Genomic DNA, 21,106 nt, shown 5'->3' on the forward strand with positions numbered 1-21,106 from the left:
TTCAACATCTCTGTTTTCAGGAATAACATGGAATACAGGAAGTTAATGGGAAGAAAGAGGGAATAAACGAGAACTAAACAGGCTAAACTAGGAATAAAACAGATGGAATTGACCATGAGGACAAAATGGGATAAACCAGGTCCAGGTCCAGGTCCAGGTCCTTTCCAGATAAAACTATCACAAAGTTGGGCAGAACCAGGATTAAATCAGAGCGTGAATCAAACAAAAGGAGATATTTGAATAATCAGGAGAATCTAGCTTCAAAACACTTAAGAAGAATTAACCAAGATATAAACTTTATACTTTATAACACACTTTAAACACATTTTGAATACAGTTTTCCTGATCCCGCTGAAGTTCCGCTGCGCGCTACTAGGGGCGGCATAGCATTTGATACTTCCGGTCCAAAGCGGAAGTGCCCCGGTCTGTAAAATGTAAACAAGCCTCGCTGCTCTGAAGGTAAGAACATGAGAACATGGATCTATTATAAGAACATAAAGAACAAATAAAGAATATAAATGACTTTAGAAGAAATGGACTTTTACCGCGTTGCACTTTGTCAAACGTGCTCGTGATTTACGCTTTTCTCGTGTGTTTTTGCCGTGAATAACGTTATTTGACAGCACGAGTTTTCTGCTTAAATTACATTTTTAAATCTTTTAAAGACGTTATAATGTTATTCCAACCTCAGAGACCACGTGTTCACCTCGTTTTACTTCTTTATTGTTAAATCACTGCGTTTCCTTCTCAAAAGCTCTTTTTTAGCTCTTCATTCTTGCTCTGAAATGGGCTGAAACTGATTTTTAAAGTAGATATTTTGACTTTGACTTGACTCCATTTGAGGTCAGAGTCTGTACTTAAAGAGTAAAACATACTTTTGTGGTTTAAGGAGTTTATTTTAGCACGTTCTGCCAAAAGGTTCATTTTAAGAGACTAATTCTTCATCACCACATTTGACTCTTCATTAACAGTGATCAACAGCTTTTAACATAAATGTGACCGAACGACATTATAAAGACTTAAGTTACTCTTTTATCAGGCCATTTTAACAACTGAATCTTTCTCTTCTCAGCAGTTTCATCTCACTTTAAATACCGTATCACAACTTGGTCTAACGCCTGTAAATGATTCTGAATCCTTTATTCATGAGGCCTCTGGACACAGACACATCTACAATACAAACAATCGACTGCACAATGAGGCACAAAAATGAGACGAGCAGTTTTCAAGAGAGAACTTTTCATTTGTGTTGAAAATTACAGCCGTGTGGAAAATATTGTGCATTGGTATCGAGTATTGAGCTGATCCCGTAGTATCGAAATCAACTCTAGTAATTGGTTGTATTTATGTTTTACCCGTCGACCTCTGCAGAGTAAGTCAAATTAAACTTCAATAATAAATAATTTTTCCACTACAAACACTAAAATGTCATGTCTCCCGAGTCATTTCACGATAACGATGAGTCGATCACTAAATTATCTGATGAATATCTCGATAATTGGTCGACGTTCGTTCACTCCAAACCCTTTTGTTCCCTCGTTTCCCTCTTTCGCCGCCGATGGCGCGCTCGTCGCAGACCTGGCCGATTGGAAGATGCCGTACCTGAGCGGAGAAGACGCCGTGAAGGAGCTGAGAAGAACTCTGTCCAACCCCAACGTCCAGTCCGACCCGCTGAGATACAGGAGCTCCATCGCCAAAGTCGTACGGTAAATCCATCGCCAAAGTCGTGCGGTAAATCCATCGCCAAAGTCGTGCGGTAAATCCATCGCCAAAGTCGTGCGGTAAATCCATCGCCAAAGTCGTGCGGTAAATCCATCGCCAAAGTCGTGCGGTAAATCCATCGCCAAAGTCGTGCGGTAAATCCATCGCCAAAGTCGTGCGGTAAATCCATCGCCAAAGTCGTGCGGTAAATCCATCGCCAAAGTCGTGCGGTAAATCCATCGCCAAAGTCGTGCGGTAAATCCATCGCCAAAGTCGTGCAGTAAAGCGGTTTACGAGGAGCTCCCGGTTGGTTCTGGCCCCTGAAACGTTCTGGCCCCTGAAACGTTCTGGCCGCTCTCGGGAATCATACGAAGTGATAACAGAATAATCGTGACGGATTATTTTCCGGAGTATAAGTCGCACCAGCCAAAAAATGCATAATAGAGAAAAAAACATATATAAGTCGCACTGGAGTATAAGTATATAAGCATAAATATAAGTATAAGTCACACCCCGGCCAAAACTGTTAGGGGAGAGGAGAGAGGAAGAAGAGAGAGTGAGAGGAAGAGGAGAGAGAGGAGAGAGGGCCTTATAGTCCGGAAAATACAGTATTTTAGAAGCAAAGTCAGGTCATTTCAGTTGAACGTTTGTCTCGTCACATGACAGTTTTTATTTGCTGCTCCGTTAAAGTGACTGTGATAGAATGTTGCGGCGAGTATCAGACTGTTCCTGGAGTATCAGAGTGTTGCTACGACGACAGCTCTAATAAGATAAGCTAAGATAACCCTTTAATGTCCCATAGGGACATGTGGTTGTTCCACTGCAGTAGAAACAGGAGGAAAGGACAGATTATAGGAAGAACTCTTATGAACTAAACAAAAAACTCTTATCAACAAAACTCCTCTCATATCTTAATAGGGAATGGAGGGGGAAATAAAATAAAATAGATTAAAAAAAAAAGATAAAAATAAGATGATAATAATAAAATAATGATAACAGAATAAAATAAAAATAAAGTACAAACAGCTAGCACAAGACTAGGTAATACTATTAGCAGGTAAGTAAACCGAATAAAAACAAAATATAACTCTTATTTACAGGTATTGCAAACTCACTCACTACTTTGTGCTTCTTCTTGAGTAATATTACCTGAGAAGACATTTTGGCTCCTCCCCCGCCTCTGTTGCTGTGGTAACGTTGTTCTTTGCCCCGCCCCAGGGCGATGTCGCAGGGCGTGGACGTGTCCGCTCTGTTTCCCGAGATGGTCAAAGCCTGCGCCACCGTCGACATCGTGCAGAAGAAGCTGGTTTACGTCTTCTTGTGTTCGTATGCGTCGCTCAAGCCCGATCTGTCTCTGCTCGTCATCAACACGCTCAGGAAAGACTGTCAGGACGCCAACCCCATGGTGCGCAGCCACGCCCTCCGAAACATGACCAACCTCAGGTACGACCACACCAGAGGGACTGTGGAGGGACTGCGGAGGGACTGGAGAGGGACTGTGGAGGGACTGCAGAGGGACTGAGGAGGGACTGAGGAGGGACTGTGGAGGGACTGCAGAGGGACTGTGGAGGGACTGAGGAGGGACTGTGGAGGGACTGCAGAGGGACTGAGGAGGGACTGCAGAGGGACTGGAGAGGGACTGTGGAGGGACTGTGGAGGGACTGCGAAGGGACTGAGGAGGGACTGTGGAGGGACTGCAGAGGGACTGAGGAGGGACTGCAGAGGGACTGGAGAGGGACTGTGGAGGGACTGCGAAGGGACTGCAGAGGGACTGAGGAGGGACTGCAGAGGGACTGCGGAGGGACTGGAGAGGGACTGGAGAGGGACTGAGGAGGGACTGAGGAGGGACTGCAAAGGGACTGTGGAGGGACTGTGGAGGGACTGCGGAGGGACTGTGGAGGGACTGAGGAGGGACTGCAAAGGGACTGTGGAGGGACTGCGGAGGGACTGTGGAGGGACTGCGGAGGGACTGTGGAGGGACTGTGGAGGGACTGCGGAGGGACTGCGGAGGGACTGTGGAGGGACTGGAGAGGGACTGGAGAGGGACTGAGGAGGGACTGAGGAGGGACTGCGGAGGGACTGCAGAGGGACTGCGGAGGGACTGCAAAGGGACTGTGGAGGGACTGCGGAGGGACTGTGGAGGGACTGAGGAGGGACTGTGGAGGGACTGAGGAGGGACTGCAAAGGGACTGTGGAGGGACTGTGGAGGGACTGCGGAGGGACTGCAGAGGGACTGTGGAGGGACTGCAGAGGGACTGAGGAGGGACTGAAACGATGTCTCAGGTTGCCAGGTGTAAACATGTGTACGTTGCAGGTTGCCAGGTGTAAACATGTGTACGTTGCAGGTTGCCAGGTTTGGCGGAGTACGTGGAGCAGCCTCTGAGCGCGGGGCTGAGGGACCGAGCGGCCTCTGTGAGGAGAGTGGCCGTGCTCGGCTGGGCCAAACTGCACAACCTCCAGCCGCACGCGGAGACGGGTAACGCTCACACTCTACACCGCCCGCTCTTCTTCTGCTCAGCGGTTGTTACGGCCGCTCTTCTTCTGCTCAGCGGTTGTTACGGCCGCTCTTCTTCTGCTCAGCGGTTGTTACGGCCGCTCTTCTTCTGCTCAGCGGTTGTTACGGCCGCTCTTCTTCTGCTCAGCGGTTGTTACGGCCGCTCTTCTTCTGCTCAGCGGTTGTTACGGCCGCTCTTCTTCTGCTCAGCGGTTGTTACGGCTGCTCTTCTTCTGCTCAGACGCTGCGATGGTGAACGAGCTGTACAGCCTGCTCCGGGACCCAGACCCCATCGTCATGGTGAACTGTCTGAGAGCTCTGGAGGAGGTCCTAAAGGACGAGGGCGGAGTCGCCATCAACAAGAACATCACACACCACCTCCTCAACAGGTACACACACAGACACCTTTTGGAGCGTACCTTTTGGGGAGTACCTTTTGGAGCGTACCTTTGGGGGAGTACCTCTGGGAGCGTACCTTTGGGGGAGTACCTCTGGGAGCGTACCTTTGGGGGCGTACCTTTGGGGGAGTACCTTTGGGGGCGTACCTTTGGGGGAGTACCTCTGGGAGCGTACCTTTGGGGGCGTACCTTTGGGGGAGTACCTCTGGGAGCGTACCTTTGGGGGCGTACCTTTGGGGGAGTACCTCTGGGAGCGTACCTTTGGGGGCGTACCTTTGGGGGAGTACCTCTGGTAGCGTACCTTTGGGGAGCGTACCTTTGGGGGCGTACCTCTGGTGGCGTACCCTTTGGGGGCGTACCTCTGGTAGCGTACCTCTGGTGGCGTACCTTTCGGGGCGTACCTTTAGGGGCGTACGACTCTCCTGAGAAACCCTGGCTCTTTTTTCATATCTGGCAACGTGACATGTTTTTATGTAGTTCTACAGGCGAGCTGCAGGGGGAGCTCTATCGCTAAGTGACTGTACGATGCAGCGCTGAGAGGAGTAGAGTAGGTTCTAACCGTGCAGCGTTCTAACCGTGCAGCGTTCTAACCGTGCAACGTTCTAACCGTGCAGCGTTTAACACGTTTGGCGTTCCCCCCGTCGCTCTGGCAGGCTGAAGGAGTGCGACGTCTGGGCCCAGTGCGACGTCCTGCGGGTCCTGGAGCGATACCGCCCGCAGACAGAGGGGGAGCTGTTCGACATCCTCTCGCTGCTCGACCCGTGCCTGACCAGCGCCCATCCCCCCGTCATGGCCGCCACGCTCCGCCTCTTCCTCTGCCTGTGCCCCGCCCTGCCCGCTGTGGCGCGCTCCGCCCTGGAGCGGGCGTGCGGCCCCCTGCTGGCGGCCTGCGGGAGCTCCAGCCGCGAGGTCCGCTTCACCGCTCTGGCGCACATACAGGTCGGTGACGCCAGATGCCCGCCCCGCCGCACACAACACAAATAACAAATAAGCTCACATATGAGTCGCTCCAGAGTATTAGTATAATTATATAAGTATAAATATAAGTCGCACCCTGGCCAAAACTATGAAAAAAAGTGTGACTTATAGTCCGGAAAATACGGTAAATGTGTTCAAAGCAGCTCGCACGTCACTCAAACCTGGATTTTTCACATTTTGAGATATTCTGGGGTTAAATCGCATCATGTGTCACTCATAAACTTAAAAAAGGGCATGTCGAGCAGAATAACGGGCGCGGCCGCAGATTAAACCCGTTGTGCGTGAAACAAAAGTCTTAACGGTGGATCTTGTGGATCTTGTGCTTCAGTTGCTGTTGCAGAGCGAGCCGGGCCTCTTGGCGGCGCACTACAAACGTTTCTACTGTGGCTACGCCGAGCCGGCCTTCATTAAACAGAGGAAGATGCAGGTGACGTCAGACCAGTTATGACAGAGATATTAACCATAAAACCATTCCTGACCTCTGACCTCTTTCCTGCCCGGTCGCCAGGTGCTGGTGGAGCTGGTGAACGACGAAAACGTCTCGATGGTTCTGGACGAGCTCAAAGGTTACTGCACCGACGTGAACCCAGAGACCGCCCAGGCTGCCATCGTCGCCATCGGTAACACACGGGCGGGAGGAGCGCAAGGGGGGAGGAGCGCGCGGGGGGAGCACGGGGGGGAGTAGCGCACGGGGGAGTGCACGGGGGGAGGAGCGCATAACAGATGAGAACATGGTGAATAGGTGTACGTATGCTAACGCTAACACCTTCAGCTACATGACGTATGCTAACGCTAACACCTTCAGCTACATGGCATATGCTAACGCTAACACCTTCAGCTACGTGACGCCTGCTAACGCTAACACCTTCAGCTACATGATGCATGTTAACGCTAACACCTTCAGCCACATGACGTATGCTAACGCTAACACCTTCAGCTACATGAGGCACAGACAGAACTGTGGTAAGTGTCTGGTATGTTAACGTAACATATGAACAGTTATTCAGATAACTATAGCATAAAGAACATGCTAACATGCTAACAAGTTTAGCAAAGCATCAGTTTTACTCCAAATCACTAAATCCACTGAATTCTTCTTCCTCTGTGTCACTTCTAAACAACTCCACAAACTCCAGAGGAAGAGGAAGTGCTGATAGAATAATATCAGATATAAGTTGCTCTGGAGTATAAGTCGCACCTCGGCCAAAACTATGAAAAAAAGTCCAGAAAATACAGTAGTAAAAACAGAAAACCAGATCTGAAAGAAGCAAATTGTCCAAACGAGTCAAAGTGAAACATATCAATCTCGTCTTTATTATTCTCAGATGTGTTTATGGCTCAAACGTGGCGGGGAAAGCTGCACGCTGCACCTTTTAAAGAGTCTTACACAGCACAGACGCAGCAGATGTTAATAAAGACGAGCCACTGTTTCCGACTCACCGACATTTTATTAATATGTATGATTTTCCCGACGCGGTTTGCCGTTTAATACGCGCTCGTGGGGACACGCTTTGAGCTCCGAAAATGCGATTAAACTCCATTTCCTGGCTCCTGTTTTAGCTCAAAACGGCGCTCCGGGACGCGCGGCCACGTGGCTCATCCCATTATCTGCAGGATCTGGTTTGGCCCCCATGAGATAATTGCCCGTGTCCTGTGTCGTTTGCCAGGGCGCATCGGACGGAACTACAGCGACAGATGTCTGGAGCTCCTGGCCGGGCTCCTGGGACTGAAGCAGGAGCACATCACCTCGGGTAACGCTTGCCTCTAACGTTCATCACCATCGAGCTTTACGTCCGAGCGACCGCGGCTCCGAAGTCGCTGCGGCTTCTGCGCGATTCCAATTCGAGAGGGAAATTGAAGTGTGTATTTGCTCGAAACCAGCAGAAGGGGGCGCCGTTGTGTCACTATTTCCTGCGCTGTCCAAAGGCTGTTCCAGGTTTTTTTTAAACTCAAAATCAGTTAAATTTCTTCACCTTTTTTTAATCTGACATCATTGCGAGTCGAGATGGGCCCGTGGCGATTGTGAGCTCCACTTCAGCTCAGAACAAGCTGCAAAGGGCAGACGAGTGTTTGAGTCAACACTTTTAGTTTAGTCTAGTCTTATTCCATTCATCTTACAGGAGACGTAGACATAGAGGCAGGTAAGGCAGCAGAAGGAGGCAGCGCACAGGGCCGGTGATAGAAGGCGCTACCAAGACGCATGGATTTAACAAGGAGGTGTCGAGAGCTAGATCTCAGTACAATACATGTCTGAAGCAGCAGTTCTCTGACAACAACCCCGCCTCTGTGTGGAGTGGCCCCGCCTCTGTGTGGAGTGGCCCCGCCTCTGTGTGGAGTGGCCCCGCCTCTGTGTGGAGTGGCCCCGCCTCTGTGTGGAGTGGCCCCGCCTCTGTGTGGAGTGGCCCCGCCTCTTTGTGGAATGGCCCCGCCTCTGTGTGGAGTGGCCCCGCCTCTGTGTGGAGTGGCCCCGCCTCTGTGTGGAATGGCCCCGCCTCTGTGTGGAGTGGCCCCGCCTCTTTGTGGAGTGGCCCCGCCTCTGTGTGGAGTGGCCCCGCCTCTGTGTGGAGTGGCCCCGCCTCTGTGTGGAGTGGCCCCGCCTCTGTGTGGAGTGGGCTCTGGCTTCTCACCAACTACAAGCCCAGAGCCCGTCCTTCCGCAGACGACCAAAAACTGGCCCAGCAACTCTGGAGCTTCTATTCTAGATTTGACAGAAATCTAGAATTAAAAAGAAAAAAATCTAGAAAATCTAGTCAATATTTAGAAAAGCTGCGATCGATCAACTCAGATCCATAATTTATGCCTAAATCACCGACTCTTCCAGATTTCTTCAAGCCCACTGGTCCCATGGGCCTGAATAAAACTGATGTTATTCTACAGCGTTTATTCTCCGGAGCTCCAGCGCAGGCAGCGGTGCTGAGTCTGCATGTCCGGGGTTCAGTCACCTACACCGGGCTGAACAGCTGTAAGCTCCCTGCGCGAGTGAGTGACAACTGATAGAACTTCAGATCAACAAAGAGTCTACGCCTAAATAAAACTGATTAATGAATTAATTCTACAGCGTGCGCAGAACAGATATATATATATATATATATATATATATATAGACCTATATGGGGGAGATCGTGTGACGTCACGTGTCTGACTCTGGTTTGTCTGTGGATCTTCTGCTTTCAGCCGTGGTTCAGACGCTCCGGGACCTGGTGTGGGCGTGTCCTCAGAGTTCTGAGGTGGTGTGCGCCGCCATCGTCGGCTGCGAGGACGTCATACAGGACGCACAGGTTAGACCAGTCCATTCAAAGTGCTTTACAATGTTTCAAACACAATTAAACAAATATTTATCAAAATATAAAACAATGTACGTCAGAGTAAATAAATAAAATAAAATTAATGTGGTATTTTGAAATATTAAAAACCAGGTAAAATATTTTGCTAAACAAAACAGTCTTTAGCTTAGATTTAAACACAGCCGGGGCGGGGCCTGTCCCACAACTTCAGGAAGGCTATTCCAGACCTTTGCCCCATAGACCTGGCACCAGCAGGAGGCCGGTCCATGTTTAGTCCTGACTCTGGCACCAGCAGGAGGCCGGTCCATGTTTAGTCCTGACTCTGGCACCAGCAGGAGGCCGGTCCATGTTTAGTCCTGACTCTGGCACCAGCAGGAGGCCGGTCCATGTTTAGTCCTGACTCTGGCACCAGCAGGAGGCCGGTCCATGTTTATTGCTGACTCTGGCACCAGCAGGAGGCCGGTCCATGTTTAGTCCTGACTCTGGCACCAGCAGGAGGCCGGTCCATGTTTAGTCCTGACTCTGGCACCAGCAGGAGGCCGGTCCATGTTCAGTCCTGACTCTGGCACCAGCAGGAGGCCGGTCCATGTTTAGTGCTGACTCTGGCACCAGGAGGAGGCCGGTCCATGTTTAGTCCTGACTCTGGCACCAGCAGGAGGCCGGTCCATGTTTAGTCCTGACTCTGGCACCAGCAGGAGGCCGGTCCATGTTTAGTCCTGACTCTGGCACCAGCAGGAGGCCGGTCCATGTTTAGTCCTGACTCTGGCACCAGCAGGAGGCCGGTCCCTGAGGTCCTCAGAGTCCGAGATGGTTCATATGGCACTAACATATCCAAGATGTACTTTGGTGCTAGGCCATGGAGAGACTTGTACACAAGCAGAGCTGCTTTAAAGTCTCTTCTCTGAGCCACAGGGGGCAGTGCAGAGACCTGAGAACAGGACTAATGTGATGGTACTTCCTGGTTCTAGTCAGGACTAATGTGATGGTACTTCCTGGTTCTAGTCAGGACTAATGTGATGGTACTTCCTGGTTCTAGTCAGGACTAATGTGATGGTACTTCCTGGTTCTAGTCAGGACTAATGTGATGGTACTTCCTGGTTCTAGTCAGGACTAATGTGATGGTACTTCCTGGTTCTAGTCAGGACTAATGTGATGGTACTTCCTGGTTCTAGTCAGGAGACTAATGTGATCATACTTCCTGGTTCTGGTCAGGACCCGAGCAGCAGCGTTCTGGATGTACTGCAGCTGTTTTACAGCTCGTTTGGAGAGACCAGTGAGCGGCCGTTACAGTCTAATCTACTGGAGACAAACGCATGGATAAGTCTCTCCAAGTCTATTTTTAATTTTGGCAATGTTTTTCAGATGGAAGAAAGCTACTGATTATGGTTATTGAATTGATGCAGAGGTTGAAATTCAGGGTTAGTATTTGTGGGATTGATGGTGTTCTTAATGTTCTGGACCTTGTCCTTGAATGTGGCAAACTTATTGCACTTGGACGTGGAAGTTCCAACGGCGTTTGAGCTGGAGGGTTTGTCAGTCGGTTTACTGTCGCAAACAGAATGCGGGAGTTGTTATTTTTATTTCCAATTATTTCTGAGAAAACTTTCGCTCCGCTCGGCGACATTCTCTTTTCTGAATCATAGTTTCTCCACAGAGTCTTCTGCTTATTCTTAACCACCTTAACCTTCAAAGGAGCAATATTATCCAGAACATTCAAAACACTAGATGTAACAGAGTTCAATAAATCATTGACATCAGAACATGGGACATTTTCAAAGTTGATCATTTCCATAAACCCTGCACCTGTCCTGTCACTTATGTGTCTCCTCTGAACAAGGCTGCGTCAGCCGGTGCTTCAGGAGTGACAAGCAGATCAAAGAAGACACAGAGATGATCAGACAGAGCAACGTCCACCACAGTGACATTTGATATATTTACCCCCTTTGTGATTATGAGATCCAGAGTGTGCCCTCTGCTGTGGGTGTGGCCTCTCTGCTGTGGGTGAGGCCACTCTGCTGTGGGTGAGGCCTCTCTGCTGTGGGTGTGGCCTCTCTGCTGTGGGTGAGGCCACTCTGCTGTGGGTGTGGCCTCTGCTGTGGGTGTGCCCTCTGCTGTGGGTGTGGCCTCTCTGCTGTGGGTGTGGCCTCTCTGCTGTGGGTGAGGCCACTCTGCTGTGGGTGTGCCCTCTGCTTTGGGTGAGGCCTCTCTGCTGTGGGTGTGGCCTCTCTGCTGTGGGTGTGCCCTCTGCTGTGGGTGGGGCCACTCTGCTGTGGGTGTGGCCTCTCTGCTGTGGGTGTGCCCTCTGCTGTGGGTGGGGCCACTCTGCTGTGGGTGTGCCCTCTGCTGTGGGTGTGGCCTCTCTGCTGTGGGTGGGGCCACTCTGCTGTGGGTGTGGCCTCTCTGCTGTGGGTGTGGCCTCTCTGCTGTGGGTGGGGCCACTCTGCTGTGGGTGGGGCCTCTCTGCTGTGGGTCTGGCCTCTCTGCTGTGGGTCTGGCCTCTCTGCTGTGGGTGGGACCACTCTGCTGTGGGTGGGGCCTCTCTGCTGTGGGTGGGACCACTCTGCTGTGGGTGGGGCCTCTCTGCTGTGGGTGGGGCCTCTCTGCTGTGGGTGGGACCACTCTGCTGTGGGTGGGGCCACTCTGCTGTGGGTGGGGCCTCTCTGCTGTGGGTCTGGCCTCTCTGCTGTGGGTCTGGCCTCTCTGCTGTGGGTGGGGCCTCTCTGCTGTGGGTGGGGCCTCTCTGCTGTGGGTGGGGCCTCTCTGCTGTGGGTGGGACCACTCTGCTGTGGGTGGGGCCTCTCTGCTGTGGGTGGGACCACTCTGCTGTGGGTGGGGCCTCTCTGCTGTGGGTTTGGCCTCTCTGCTGTGGGTGGGGCCTCTCTGCTGTGGGTGGGGCCTCTCTGCTGTGGGTGGGACCACTCTGCTGTGGGTGGGGCCTCTCTGCTGTGGGTGTGGCCTCTCTGCTGTGGGTCTGGCCTCTCTGCTGTGGGTCTGGCCTCTCTGCTGTGGGTGGGGCCTCTCTGCTGTGGGTGGGGCCTCTCTGCTGTGGGTGGGGCCTCTCTGCTGTGGGTGGGGCCTCTCTGCTGTGGGTGGGGCCTCTCTGCTGTGGGTGGGGCCTCTCTGCTGTGGGTGGGACCACTCTGCTGTGGGTGGGGCCTCTCTGCTGTGGGTGGGGCCTCTCTGCTGTGGGTGGGGCCTCTCTGCTGTGGGTGGGACCACTCTGCTGTGGGTGGGGCCTCTCTGCTGTGGGTGGGGCCTCTCTGCTGTGGTGGGGCCATTCACATGCTGAGTACGACAGCATCACGCTCTTTAGCGTTTCTGTCACAAATATGATCCACATGAACATTGAAATCACCTGTAATGACCAAAGCATCAGAGTCTGTGCGACTGAAACGTCTCAGTAAAATCATCAATCAAACGTTGTCAGTGCTGGAGAGGTTTGTGTAAGACAATGAAGAGAATGAGACTGTTTTTGACTAAACATAGCACAGACTCCTCCCCCCTTTTTGTTCGTACAGTGTGCTTTTTGTCTCTTAAAGACCTTTAAAGTGACGTATGACGGGTTTTTACGATGTTCTAATTGTGACTTTATCTGTCGTATTTATACCTGTCGTACTTATAAATGATCGTTTTACACCGATCGAGCAGGTATTTGTGGAAGTGACATCACACCAGGGACACTCATACAGGAAGTGACATCACACCAGGGACACTCATGCAGGAAGTGACATCACACCAGGGACACTCATACAGGAAGTGACATCACACCAGGGACACTCATGCAGGAAGTGACATCACACCAGGGACACTCATACAGGAAGTGACATCACACCAGGGACACTCATGCAGGAAGTGACATCACACCAGGGACACTCATACAGGAAGTGACATCACACCAGGGACACTCATGCAGGAAGTGACATCACACCAGGGACACTCATGCAGGAAGTGACATCACACCAGGGACACTCATGCAGGAAGTGACATCACACCAGGGACACTCATGCAGGAAGTGACATCACACCAGGAACATTCATGCAGGAAGTGACATCACACCAGGGACACTCATGCAGGAAGTGACATCACACCAGGGACACTCATGCAGGAAGTGACATCACACCAGGGACACTCATGCAGGAAGTGACATCACACCAGGGACACTCATGCAGGAAGTGACATCACACCAGGGACACTCATGCAGGAAGTGACATCACACCAGGGACACTCATGCAGGAAGTGACATCACACCAGGGACACTCATGCAGGAAGTGACATCACACCAGGGACACTCATGCAGGAAGTGACATCACACCAGGGACACTCATACAGGAAGTGACATCACACCAGAGACGCTCATACAGGAAGTGACATCACACCAGAGACGCTCATACAGGAAGTGACATCACACCAGGGACACTCATACAGGAAGTGACATCACACCAGGGACGCTCATACAGGAAGTGACATCACACCAGGGACGCTCATACAGGAAGTGACATCACACCAGGGACGCTCATACAGGAAGTGACATCACACCAGGGACGCTCATACAGGAAGTGACATCACACCAGGGACACTCATTCCAGTCAAAGTTTATTCAGAATTTACACAAAGAAACAACTTTTTTTGTCTCTTTAAACATTAATTCAACAAAACAAAGTCTCTCATATATTTGTATTTGTCCAATAAAAGAAATGGAATGAAAATAAAAGGGCCCAGTGTTTTCGGGATAATTTCCTAGTGTGATGTCATCAATTACAAACAGGAAGTGACGTTATAAACCCATTTTGTCCAAAGTTTATCATTATTTTGTCCATTTGCAGATTAAGTCTGAATGTCAGTGTTTTCAGGACCGTCCCAGAACACGTGAGCAATAAATAAAATGTATAAAAGTCAAAGGATTCAACACATCAAAGCTTTTCATCTCATTTACTTTGACTCTGGTGAAACGTCACACGTTGTAATCCGAGCTCTGACCTGACGCTGCTGCTGCTTCACATTTACATGTGTTTTGCAAACGCCACACGGAGGACGAGGGGCCTCTGTTATACAGCAGGGCTCCCAAACGCTGGGCCCCCAAACACAGGGCCCCCAAACACAGGGCCCCCAAACACAGGGCCCCCAAACACAGGGCCCCCAAACACAGGACCCCCAAACGCAGGGCCCCCAAACGCTGGGCCCCCAAACGCAGGGCCCCCAAACGCAGGGCCCCCAAACGCAGGGCCCCTAAACACAGATGTAAACTGGTGCAAATTTTACCTTATCTTAGACCTGGTTTAGTCCCTCAAACATCTTGCTCTGGCCCCTCCTCCTCAAACGTCCCCCTCTGACTCCTCCCCTTCAGGGCCGGCAGGCGTTGCTGTGGCTGCTGGGCGTGTACGGCGAGCGCGTGCCGTCCGCTCCGTACGTGTTGGAGAGCTTCATCGACGGCGTGGGCGTGGAGGCGAGCGCGAGCGTGAAGATGGAGCTCCTGACCTGTGCCCTGCGCCTGTTCCTCAGTCGACCTGCAGAGACCCAGGACATGCTCGGGCGCCTGCTGCACCGCTGCATCGGTGAGCGCCGCGTTCAGGCCGGACGCTGCAGCTGGAGCGCCGCGTTCAGGCCGGACGCTGCAGCTGGAGCAGGAAAACCTCATGTTTAAAGATCCCATATCATGCTATTTTTCCTGTTTCGTAGTCCAGCCTAAGGGTATATTTGTTATTATATGTTATATATTATTAAGTGTTGTGCAACATCCATAACATAATAGTTATAAATATCACCCAGATCTTGGACCCGCTCACAAACCGAAAATGCAGACAGCTTAGTTTGAGATTCACCCCCACCCTCGCCAAGAGCGAGCTGGCTCCCCCGCCCACCCCGTGACGTAGTCTCAGTGTGAGCGTGTGGCCCCGCCCACCCCGTGACGTAGTCTCAGTGTGAGCGTGTGGCCCCGCCCACCCCGTGACGTAGTCTCAGTGTGAGCGTGTGGCCCCGCCCACCCCGTGACGTAGTCTCAGTGTGAGCGTGTGGCCCCGCCCACCCCGTGACGTAGTCTCAGTGTGAGCGTGTGTGGCCCCGCCCACCCCGTGACGTAGTCTCAGTGTGAGCGTGTGGCCCCGCCCACCCCGTGACGTAGTCTCAGTGTGAGCGTGTGGCCCCGCCCACCCCGTGACGTAGTCTCAGTGTGAGCGTGTGTGGCCCCGCCCACCCCGTGACGTAGTCTCAGTGTGAGCGTGTGGCCCCGCCCACCCCGTGACGTAGTCTCAGTGTGGAGACGGTGTATGTGCAGCTCCTGCGCTCCATCGTCTGTGCCAGCATCAAATGTTACGTCCAAAGATTCACAGCAGCAGCAACGTGAAACTAACTCTTCCACGCGGAGCAACAGTCTTCGCTGCACATCTCGATCTGACTGAAATGTTTGTGTTTTCTTTATTCATAAAAGAAACTGAGCAGGACTAAACGGTTGTAATATGTCCCCAACAACAATATTCAGAAGGTTTTATATCAGTCCCACAGAAAATGTGTTAAAACGTGTCTTTAAAAGTGTTGGTGGAGGTTTAATTTTCAGAAGGGCAGAAATGTCACTTAGAACTTTATTTGAGACATTTTCCATCTGAATTTTTACTATAAACAATAAACTTGATATTCATATTTTTCTCACCTTCAAAACAACATTCCTCACATTCCCCGCGTCTGTTGGAGTGTGAACACGTCCCTTTGTTTTCCAGAGGAGGAGAGCGACATGTGTGTGCGCGACCACGCCCTGCTCTACTTCCGCCTGTTGCATTGTGGGATTGAGGAGACGAGGCGCTTGCTGCAGACGCGCAGGTCTGACCCGGGGCTGGGCGTCCTGATCGGGCGACCGCTGCAGAGCGCCACCTGCTGGGCTCAGAGCTTCAACACTCTGCAGCCGCTCTGTGGCGACGCCACGCCCAAAGCCACGCCCCACACGTCCACCAGAGGGAGCCCTGAACACAGGACCTCTGACCCCAAGACTGAGCTGAGCCTGGAGCTGAGGGCGTGCGAGGGGCAGAGTGGGTTCACAGGTAAGACCGGGCTAAGACCGGGCTAAGACCGGGTTTAGACCGGGTTAAGACCGGGTTAAGACCGGGATAAGACCGGGCTAAGACCGGGCTAAGACCGGGTTTAGACCGGGTTAAGACCGGGATAAGACCGGGGTAAGACCGGGCTAAGACCGGGCTAAGACCGGGTTAAGACCGGGTTTAGACCGGGTTAAGACCGGGATAAGACCGGGGTAAGACCGGGCTAAGACCGGGCTAAGACCGGGCTAAGACCGGGTTAAGACCGGGATAAGACCGGGTTAAGACCGGGATAAGACCGGGCTAAGACCGGGCTAAGACCGGGCTAAGACCGGGCTAAGACCGGGCTAAGACCGGGTTTAGACCGGGTTAAGACCGGGTTAAGACCGGGATAAGACCGGGCTAAGACCGGGCTAAGACCGGGCTAAGACCGGGCTAAGACCGGGTTTAGACCGGGTTAAGACCGGGATAAGACCGGGATAAGACCGGGCTAAGACCGGGCTAAGACCGGGCTAAGACCGGGATAAGACCGGGATAAGACCGGGTTTAGACCGGGATAAGACCGGGCTAAGACCGGGGTAAGACCGGGCTAAGACCGGGCTAAGACCGGGCTAAGACCGGGTTAAGACCGGGATAAGACCGGGTTTAGACCGGGATAAGACCGGGTTTAGACTGGGATAAGACCGGGCTAAGAGACAATGTTCCTGTCCTTCAGATTCTGCTGATCTAAGCTCCGGACCCCCGAGCGCGCCGGCGTCCGGACCCCCGAGCGCGGGAGTGTGTCTGTCTCTGACTCCGGCCCTCAGCCCTGAGGTGTTTCAGGATCTGTGGCTTCAGAGTTCAGTCCGAGGTGAAACACATTTACAGTAAACATGAGACAGGACCAGAGACAGGACCAGAGACGGGACCAGAGACGGGACCAGAGACGGGACCAGAGACGGGACCAGAGACGGGACCAGAGACGGGACCAGAGACGGGACCAGAGACGGGACCAGAGACGGGACCAGAGACGGGACCAGAGACGGGACCAGAGACAGGACCAGAGACGGGACTAAACTTGTTCTAGTCAGGACGGGTCAGGGAGAGTCAGCTCCAGTGTGTTTGGGGGGCAGTTGGACCATGTGGGAGGGTCTTTTGGTGACTTTCTGTGTGTTTGTGTGGTCAGGAGCCCCCTGGTCAGGAGCCCCCTGGTCAGGAGCCCCCTGGTCAGGAGCCCCGTGGTCAGGAGCCCCGTGGTCAGGAGCACAGAGCGTTGAAGGCGGGTTCCTGTGCGTGGAGAAGCTGCTCCTCTGCCCTCTGCTGCCCGTGGAGGCCCCTCACGTCCTGCAGGTGGCGCTACAGCTGGTCCACATCCAGACCATGGCCTTCAGTCCGGCCGACGCCCGGCCCTGGAGGTGTTACCTGTACACGCACTCACGGCCACGCCCCTCCGCACACACCGGCCCTGCCTCGCTCATTTTAGCCCAGCTGATCTACCCGGGCCAGAGCCCAGACGCAGGGGCCGGGGCAGACGCAGACGCAGGGGCCATGGTAGGGGCAGACGCAGGGGCCGGGACGGACGCAGGGGCCGTGGCAGGCGCAGGGGCCACGGTTAGGGCAGGGGCCGAGACGGAGGCAGGGGCCGGGGCAGAGGCAGGGGAAAACGGAGGGGCAGAGGCAGGGGCAGAGGCAGAGGCAGGTGCAGGGGCAGAGGCAGAGGCAGGGGCAGAGGCAGAGGCAGGTGCAGGGGCAGAGGCAGGGGCCGGGGCAGAGGCAGGTGCAGGGGCCGGGGCAGAAACGTGTGTGAAAGTCTGGCTGATGCAGAGGCCGGGGGACGAGGCGGCCCTGGACGGGTTCCTGGCCGTTCTCTCGGCCGTTCTGAACACAGTTTCTTTACAAAGTGAAAGTGTCTCAGAGTCAAAAGGTCAAAGGTCGTGACCTTTATAAAGAGTTCAACTGAAGCGACTGAATCATCTCATATTCAAGTTTGATATGTTTATATTTGCTCAAAGCCGGGACTTGAACTCAAAAGCTCAAGGTGAGAAGTCACATAAACACACTGAAGTACCTCCTCAGTCGATACAAGTACAAGTACCTCCAAAACAGACTGAAGTGCAGTACGTTTACTCATGAAGTCATGACTCAACCTGTAAAACATGTAATCATCATATTTAAACAAGGAAATAAAGTGATGTTTGTTTGCACCGTGTAACTTTTCCTGTGGAGGTTCTCGTCTCCGTGGAGATGATGTGGCATTAAACGTCTTTCAAACCAAACAATCACAAAAGGAGTTATTTCTGTGTCAGATCTGCACTTTCTCTACATTCACTGAGCTACAGATGTCACTGAGCTACAGGTGTCACTGAGCTGCAGGTGTCACTGAGCTGCAGGTGTCACCGAGCTACAGGTGTCACTGAGCTACAGGTGTCACTGAGCTACAGGTGTCACTGAGCTGCAGGTGTCACTGAGCTGCAGGTGTCACCGAGCTACAGGTGTCACTGAGCTACAGGTGTCACTGAGCTACAGGTGTCACTGAGCTGCAGGTGTCACCGAGCTACAGGTGTCACTGAGCTACAGGTGTCACTGAGCTACAGGTGTCACTGAGCTGCAGGTGTCACTGAGCTGCAGGTGTCACCGAGCTACAGGTGTCACTGAGCTACAGGTGTCACTGAGCTGCAGGTGTCACTGAGCTGCAGGTGTCACCGAGCTACAGGTGTCACTGAGCTACAGGTGTCACTGAGCTACAGGTGTCACTGAGCTGCAGGTGTCACCGAGCTACAGGTGTCACCGAGCTACAGGTGTCACTGAGCTGCAGGTGTCACTGAGCTGCAGGTGTCACTGAGCTGCAGGTGTCACCGAGCTACAGGTGTCACTGAGCTACAGGTGTCACTGAGCTACAGGTGTCACTGAGCTGCAGGTGTCACCGAGCTACAGGGGTCACCGAGCTACAGGTGTCACTGAGCTACAGGTGTCACTGAGCTACAGGTGTCACCGAGCTGCAGGTGTCACCGAGCTACAGGTGTCACTGAGCTACAGGTGTCACCGAGCTGCAGGTGTCACTGAGCTACAGGTGTCACCGAGCTGCAGGTGTCACCGAGCTACAGGTGTCACCGAGCTACAGGTGTCACCGAGCTGCAGGTGTCACCGAGCTACAGGTGTCACTGAGCTACAGGTGTCACTGAGCTACAGGTGTCACTGAGCTGCAGGTGTCACTGAGCTGCAGGTGTCACCGAGCTACAGGTGTCACTGAGCTACAGGTGTCACTGAGCTGCAGGTGTCACTGAGCTGCAGGTGTCACCGAGCTACAGGGGTCACTGAGCTACAGGTGTCACTGAGCTACAGGTGTCACTGAGCTGCAGGTGTCACCGAGCTACAGGGGTCACTGAGCTACAGGTGTCACTGAGCTACAGGTGTCACTGAGCTACAGGTGTCACCGAGCTGCAGGTGTCACCGAGCTACAGGTGTCACCGAGCTACAGGTGTCACCGAGCTGCAGGTGTCACTGAGCTACAGGTGTCACTGAGCTGCAGGTGTCACCGAGCTGCAGGTGTCACCGAGCTACAGGTGTCACTGAGCTGCAGGTGTCACCGAGCTGCAGGTGTCACCGAGCTACAGGTGTCACCGAGCTGCAGGTGTCACTGAGCTGCAGGTGTCACTGAGCTGCAGGTGTCACTGAGCTACAGGTGTCACCGAGCTACAGGTGTCACTGAGCTACAGGTGTCACCGAGCTACAGGTGTCACTGAGCTACAGGTGTCACTGAGCTGCAGGTGTCACCGAGCTACAGGTGTCACCGAGCTACAGGTGTCACTGAGCTACAGGTGTCACTGAGCTGCAGGTGTCACCGAGCTACAGGTGTCACCGAGCTACAGGTGTCACTGAGCTGCAGGTGTCACTGAGCTGCAGGTGTCACTGAGCTACAGGTGTCACTGAGCTACAGGTGTCACTGAGCTGCAGGTGTCACCGAGCTACAGGTGTCAGTGTTTAATAACACTTTAATGACACTTTAATAACACTAAACACTTTAGTGACACTTTGATCACACTTTAATCACACTTTGATAACACTTTAAAAACAATAATAACACTAATAACACTTTAATGACACTTTAACACTAATAACACTTTAATAACACTTTAATCACACTTTAATGACACTTTAATAACACTAATAACACTAATAACACTTTAATCACACTTTAATAACACTAATAATTTAATGACACTAATAACACTTTAATTACACTTTAATGACACTTAAATAACACTAATAACACTAATAACACTTTAATAACACTAATAACACTTTAATAACACTAATAACACTTTAATAACACTAAACACTTTAATAACACTTTAATGAGACTTTAATAACACTTTAACACTAATAACACGTTAATGACACTACTAACACTTTAATCACACTTTAATGACACTTTAATCACACTAAACACTTTAATAACACTTTAATAACACTAATAAATCACTTTAACACTTTAATAACACTAATAACACTTTAATCACACTTTAATAACACTTTAATCACACTTTAATAACACTTTAATGACACTTTAATAACACTAAACACTTTAATAACACTTTAATCACACTTTAATCACACTTTAATAACACTTTAATGACACTTTAATAACACTAAACACTTTAATAACACTTTAATCACACTTTAATAACACTTTAATAACACTTTAATAACACTAATAAATCACTTTAACACTTTAATAACACTAATAACACTTTAATCACACTTTAATCACACTTTAATAACACTTTAATGACACTTTAATAACACTAAACACTTTAATAACACTAATAACACTTTAATGACACTTTATTAACACTAATAACACTTTAATGACACTTTAATGACACTTTAATCATACTTTAATAACACTAATAACACTTTAATAACACTTTAATGACACTTTATTAACACTAATAACACTTTAATGACACTTTAATGACACTAATAACACTTTAATAACACTTTAATCACACTTTAATGACACTTTATTAACACTAACACTTTAATGACACTTTAATGACACTAATAACACTTTAATAACACTTTAATCACACTTTAATGACACTTTATTAACACTAACACTTTAATAACACTAACACTTTAATAACACTTTAATAACACTTTAATAACACTTTAATCACACTTTAATGACACTTTAACACTAATAACACTTTAATGACACTTTAATCATACTTTAATAACACTAATAAC

The 21,106-nt window shown here is 51.1% G+C and overlaps 1 protein-coding gene across 2 annotated transcripts; it reads left to right on the top strand.

Annotated features, from left to right (window-relative positions):
* Positions 1–407: 407 nt before the first annotated feature.
* ap4b1 (adaptor related protein complex 4 subunit beta 1) lies at positions 408–18,127 on the top strand. Of its 2 annotated transcripts, none has more exons than XM_072450208.1 (14): positions 408–459; positions 1,577–1,706; positions 2,920–3,144; positions 4,047–4,177; positions 4,437–4,584; positions 5,247–5,532; positions 5,900–5,998; positions 6,080–6,191; positions 7,239–7,322; positions 8,746–8,849; positions 14,200–14,407; positions 15,566–15,883; positions 16,593–16,727; positions 17,043–18,127. In XM_072450208.1, exons 2-14 carry the CDS (start codon positions 1,594–1,596, stop codon positions 17,792–17,794), a joined length of 2,715 nt encoding a protein of 904 aa, XP_072306309.1. In that variant the 5' UTR covers positions 408–459; positions 1,577–1,593; the 3' UTR covers positions 17,795–18,127. The 2 variants fall into 2 exon arrangements, with proteins under 2 accessions (XP_072306309.1, XP_072306310.1); XM_072450209.1 differs by having other exon boundaries at positions 17,058–18,127.
* Positions 18,128–21,106: the final 2,979 nt, after the last annotated feature.

This window comes from Eucyclogobius newberryi, unplaced genomic scaffold (assembly GCF_026437365.1).
Source record: "Eucyclogobius newberryi isolate DKJ021-1_F unplaced genomic scaffold, fEucNew1.0.hap1 SCAF_17, whole genome shotgun sequence".
NCBI classification, from domain to species: Eukaryota; Metazoa; Chordata; class Actinopteri; order Gobiiformes; family Gobiidae; genus Eucyclogobius; species Eucyclogobius newberryi.